The following is a 6,000-nucleotide window of genomic DNA, read 5'->3' as shown; positions in this document are numbered from 1 at the left end:
TCCCTCTTTCCCTCCCTCCCTTCCTTCCTTTCTGTAGTGTGCATTAAAATTGGAGGCGAGTTGGGGGCAGTGTGGTGCAATGCTTAGTATGCTGGACAAGTTACATTGCCAGTTTACCAAGATGGCATTCAGGCTAATCTGGCCAGCCAGCCAGCCTCTAGTCTGTGCTGGTCTCTACCCGCCCCCAGTGCTGGGGTTGCAGGCAAACTGCTATTATTCGGTTGCTAGGATCTGAACTCAGGTCCTCATGCTTGCTCTTGACCTGCTGAGCCATTTCTCAGCTCTCTTTGTTATTGTGTTTAGATTCAGGCTTAACCAAGTAGAGTGATGCTTCTTAGTTTTTTAAAAAATCTGTACTTCCAGGATGACTATTCAAAAGTAAAGGATTAATTATAATTTTGATAGCATGACATTCTTTCAAATATATGACAATTTCTGTTTTAAAATAGTATAAATCATTTTCTTCCAAGTTTTCTGTCCCCTAAATGAATTGTTTTTATGAATTAGTCTTTATAGATAGGTTTCTGGTGAGTGAGAATTTTCCTACTGTGGTAGTATTCTGTAAAATTTATAGCTGAGTTAGTCCCAGCTCCTTGCTAGCGTGTATCTTACCAGGCAACTTAATCAGATCACAGTTTAATTTTCCTTGTACTTTTTTTCCTGAGAATTCCTCATATAAGTATCTTTCTTTTTATTAAGTAAATATGCCATAAGTTGATTTTAGAGAAAGTGGAATGGAACATCAGTGTATTCCTTATTTTGTGTTTTTTTTTTAAAGCATTCATTGTATTCAAAACACACCTGTAAGTTCCCCACAGATACCGCACCCTTGTAGTGAATATAGAACTTTTTAGGGCAGGTTGTAACTATTACTTCCAGTTTAGTAGCTAGAGATGCTCAGGTATGAAAGATAAAGTCATCTGCTCGTGGCTATACAGCTTTTATGTGGCATCGTCAGGACAGGCATTCTGCTTTAAAACTCACGCTCTTGGGCTTTAGGGATGTAGTGGTAGAATTTGTTCTTAACATACTTGAGTTCCTGAGTTCAATCCTCAGCACCTAAACCCCAAAATAAACCACAAAGCTATATTTTTTTCTGTAAGTAAAACAAATATAGTGTGTTAGACCTAGGGTGAGTGAGTAGACTTCTAGGTAATTATCATAACCTTTCTTATAGCCATTCCTAATAACAGCAGACATTTTTGAGCACTTAGGTCTCAGTCACTTTGCTAAATGCTTTATATGGATTACCTAAGCTCTTCAAACTCTCATAATGACATGGTAAGGTAAGTATTCTCCCTTCCACATCTTACAGAAAAAAGAAACTGAGACTAAGAAATTATATATATAATATATAATATATAATATATAATATATAATATTATATATATATATATATAATATGTATATATTGATATCCCCAGACCTAGTGAGGGATTAGAAGCCTGGCTGCTTTTAGCAGAATCTCATCTCCTCAGGGATGCTCTTTACATATGGCCCACTGAGCAGCATGCAGAGAGGTAATCCAATACTAAAAGAAGTTAGATATAATTTTATTTTTGCAGTTGAAATGGAATTTCTTTTTCTATTTTGTTGTCAATATAAGAAGGCATATTTGTGATCTTGGGAAATGGGTATTGTTTTTAGTGATAGTTAAACTTATAATACTGCTGATAATACTGTTAAAGTGGATACCCAGATTTTTAAATAAGTAGAATATAAAAAATATATATCATGAAAAGACAATGTATTGAATCACTTTAGGATTCTGTACTGTCTTATACTTGGTTTATATAAGGACATGCTAATCTGTAGCTATTTTTTATGGGCACTATCTTAGTTGTGTGAGTCTTGGTTGCTAGTTTACGTTATACATGATATCTTTAAAAAAGACAAATTAGAAAACTAGTCTATAAGAAACTATTTCAAAAAAATATAGTCTGAGGGAAAGTCAGAATATGCTAATATTATGTAGAAATGGATTTGCATAGAGGCCTTGTGAGACTCATTAAAGGTTAAGTTCTAAATTTAAAGAATTGCTTGATTTAATTATACTGAGAATTAGTATTGTGTTCCTATTTTATAAATAGGAATGTTTTTATTGGCTTAGAAGCTAGATGATATTTGAAAAATAGTTTCAATTTGAGCTAAAAAGTTCATCTTGTAACAATTAATTATTTTTATTCTTGGCTACCGTTTCTTTTTAAGGTATGTAAAATTTCACTGATGGTTTTGCGCCTATTTTTATAGCTGCATGTAGTCTTTATTTTTTTTCTTCCAAGTATTATTTGAAGTTGGTTTAGCAAGACCACCAAGGTACCGACATTGTTATACACTTACACAGTAGTAGTTAAATCTATATTCATAGTATAAACTATGTAAATCTATTGTCTACTAGGACTTGCTACTTAAGTACCTTATAAATTGTAGCACCATACAATTTTCATCTTGTATTGTTACTCATAGTCTGCAGTGCATAAGTTTTCTACTGAAAAAGTATGTCATGATTTGACAATCATTGTTTACACGTAATCTTCTCTCTTTCTATTACAATGCTTCCCCAGCAAGGACAAGTTTGGAAGGTTTGCAAAGCTTTTCACCTTCCCTCTGCCCGCTTGCCCGCTTTCAGATCAGTCTCATGTTTCATAATTTCTCTTTCTGTAATCCACAACATAGCCATAGTAAACTAGAAGGTCAGGTTACAGTACTGTATCTCCTCTCACACCGCAAACATCACTGTAAAAGCATATGCTTAAAAAATGGAATAAAAATTTAAATAGGAATGATGTGATCTTCAGTATTTCCCTAAGGAAGCATCTCACTTGCACAGGCAGTTGTTCCGTAACTGTGCTGTGACTAGTTCTGTTACAGCTTTCCAGGCACATTTGTAGAGTGCTTTCCTTCTCACTGCAGAGGACGCTGCTGCTGTGGTCACTCAGTGCTCAGTGCTCGTGAGCGACAGGACAGGCGTAGGGGCCTTGCTTGAGGTGCTGCTGGTATGAGGGAACAGTGTTGTAGCTCATGCCAGGACCAGGCAGCACACCTGCAGGGTAGAGCACCTTCAGTTTTAGCAGCTTCCAGTTCTTTTGAACTAGGGCTCTTGTATTAAAACTGAATGTTGAAAGTGAATGAGGAAAACATTTAGGAAAAGGCATTCAAACATAAGCCTTCATTTTATAACACTTAGAAACATTTCAGGACTCTACTTAATATTTAATTTTGTAATACTTTATCAGCTTCAGATGAATACAATCCTACCTCAAACCAAAAAGGTTTTCATTTTCTTTTCCTTTTTTTAGGTTTGAGCTTTTTCCTTCACTGCTGTTCTGCGCTAACTGCTTTAAAACTTTCCATGCGTTTTTTTCAGTAGAAGAGCATCTCTGTCCTGTCTCCCATCGCATCTCTCAGCTGTGACAACCCCTGCACTTTGCCTGTTCATTTATCACCTGCTCACCAAAACCAAGAAACCTTTCTAATTTCTGATTTCAGATTTGCTCTTCTTCCTTGATTTTAGGAAGATACATTTTACTTTTTTTCATTACTGTTGTTTTTTTAGGCATGTGGAGATCCCAAGGCTAAACCGTCCTACCTTATTGACAAAAACCTGGAATCTGCTGTGAAGTTCATAGTCAGAAAATTTCCTGCTGTAGAAACGCGCAACAACAATGTAAGTTGTCCCAATGTTCTACTTAACATTTCTCATCTAAGAACAGCAATGCTCACTGGAATATTCTATCCCCTGTTAATCCAATGCTGTGTGCAACATTTGATGAACAGCTTTTATACCTTGCTTAAATGCTTTTAAAGGCAGCATTTGTTTCTCTGAAACTGGGAAAAATCTAGCTACATTTATGTGGAAAATGTTGAATGTTAATTTCTTGCACTATTTTCTTGGATGAATAGGTAATGGGTAGGTAAACAGTACCCCAAACGTGTATGACTACTCGGAGCATCTGTTTATCCTTATATTATTAACCTAGGTTTCTTTTGAAGTTGGCAATGGCTTCATGGAGCTTTATTGCTTTAGTAATCAGCTTTTAAAGTGTGTTTGCTTACCCACCATTTTCATAGTACCCAAGAGCACTTCTAGAAGTAAGGAGGTTATGCTCTTTATGCCCATACAAGTTCTTATGTGGAAGCCTCCTCTCACAAAGTTTGGTTGTATTTAGTTTTCCTGGTGTGTTTATTTTGGGGCAGTTTTTATATACTAATTTTATGAATGAGCAATTTTAGAAAGAGTTTTTTAATGTAATGTATTTTTAAAAGTTTTATTGGAATCTTCACAGGTCATTATTTTGTACCATATGTCAACTCTTGCTGTCTTTTTGCTCTATGTAAAAATTAAATTTAACAGTTTCCCCTTATGAGCTCTCTAATCTTGAAATTTTTTTTTAAAATAAATTGTCATGTTTTTGTCCTGAAATGATGTATGATCATTGAAGATTTATACTTCCCTTGTTGGTAGTACTTACTTTAAAATTTTTAATTTAGATAGAAATGTTAGAATTAGTAAAAATAAGTCAGGTGCTTTTTCAAAAGTCTTGCTTTGGGTTTCTTAAGCTTTTTAAAATATTATTTTAAGTCCTTTTTTGATGATTGGATTGGTAAAAATCTTGGTTTTATAAAATATTGTATTAGTACTTTATAATTGATTATGTAGAAGAATCACCAAGAGGTCCTACTAGGAAAAAATTGATTGAAAGGATACACTTTTAAAAAAGACAATTATTTAATGTGGACAATTAAAAGAAAAACAGGGCATGATATTTCATTGAATAATTTCCATACAACCAAAAATTAAAATATTAAAGTGAATAGGAAATATGTATTCTTTAACAAGAACAAAAAAGAAAAAGAAAAAAACAGGTTGGGGTGGCTCACTCCTTTAATCTTAGCACTTAGGAGGCAGAGGCAAGCAGTTCTGTGTAAGTTTGAGGCTAGCCTGATCTACAGAGTGATCTCCAGGACAGCCAGGGATAGAGAAACCCTGTCTCAAAAACTGGTAACAACAACAAATATACATGTATTAATTTGTAGTTTGTAGTAAGATATTTACATATTCTATCAAGTGTGGTTATGCGTTCTTTTGGGCAGAGGCAGGCAGCTCTTGGTGACAGACCAGTCTATACTGGGAGTTTCAGGTCCCAGATCTGCACAATGAGACTGTCTCACAGAAATGAAAAAGTTACATATTCTATAGAAAGGACAAATGAGTTAATGCTATCTCTTCCGAGAGATTATGTACTCACCCGAAATGAGTTTTAATGAAAAGCTGTCACTTAGTTCTGGATATACTTGTTCTTAATAAAGTATCTGACATGAAAATCTCTTGTTTAGTTTATGTTAATTTTTGTATGGCACATTTACTGGATGTGAGAATTTAAACAATTATCACATGCTGATAGGTACATATTAACTGTTTAGTAATAGCAAACATTTTAAAGGGGCAGTTAATAGATTAATAGTTTTTATTGTTCTTAATATGCTTGACAAACTGCTTGTAATAATAGTGCCCTGCTAATCTTTGTTCTTTTATAGTTTTACTTCCCTTTTTAAAATAAAAGCACAAAATTGAAATTTTTGATACTTCGTTGAGATATAATTTACATGCCATTCAATTTAACTCTTCGGAATGTACGGTTTAGGGTTTTTAGTATCTTCATGGAATTATTCTGTACCATACTGTTGACCTACATGAAGTTAAAATGTTCATTGGCTTTTAGTGTATTCACAACTCGGTCAATTTTAGAGTAGTTAATCATCCAGAAGAAATCCTGCTCCCTGAGCATTCAGAATCCCTGGTTCCCTGCCAGCCTCCCAGTGCTAGGCAAGTACTAGGCACTGATCTGCTGTCTGGGCCTAGTCTAGAGGCTAGCCTAGCACTATTATGAAAATATAACTGTGACATAATAATACTTTGTGACTGGCTTCTGCCATTTAACACAGTGCTTTCCAGGTTTCTCCAAATGCTGGCAGATTTCACACTTCATTTCTTTTTTA

General features: G+C 34.7%; 1 protein-coding gene across 4 annotated transcripts in view; it reads left to right on the top strand.

Annotated features, from left to right (window-relative positions):
• Nckap1 (NCK associated protein 1) overlaps positions 1 to 6,000 on the top strand; it is a 76,725-nt gene that overhangs the window by 8,478 nt on the left and 62,247 nt on the right. For 2 of the 4 annotated variants that reach the window (XM_031370794.1, XM_031370795.1), the window contains exons 2-3: positions 2,565 to 2,582; positions 3,557 to 3,667. In XM_031370794.1, coding sequence (XP_031226654.1) covers positions 2,565 to 2,582; positions 3,557 to 3,667 — 129 coding nt within the window. The remainder of the gene's footprint in view (positions 1 to 2,564; positions 2,583 to 3,556; positions 3,668 to 6,000) is intronic. The other 2 variants (XM_031370797.1, XM_031370796.1) reach the window with 1 other exon arrangement.

Source organism: Mastomys coucha, unplaced genomic scaffold (genome assembly GCF_008632895.1).
Source record: "Mastomys coucha isolate ucsf_1 unplaced genomic scaffold, UCSF_Mcou_1 pScaffold15, whole genome shotgun sequence".
NCBI lineage: Eukaryota > Metazoa > Chordata > Mammalia > Rodentia > Muridae > Mastomys > Mastomys coucha.
This window is presented reverse-complemented; position numbering and strand designations above follow the sequence as displayed.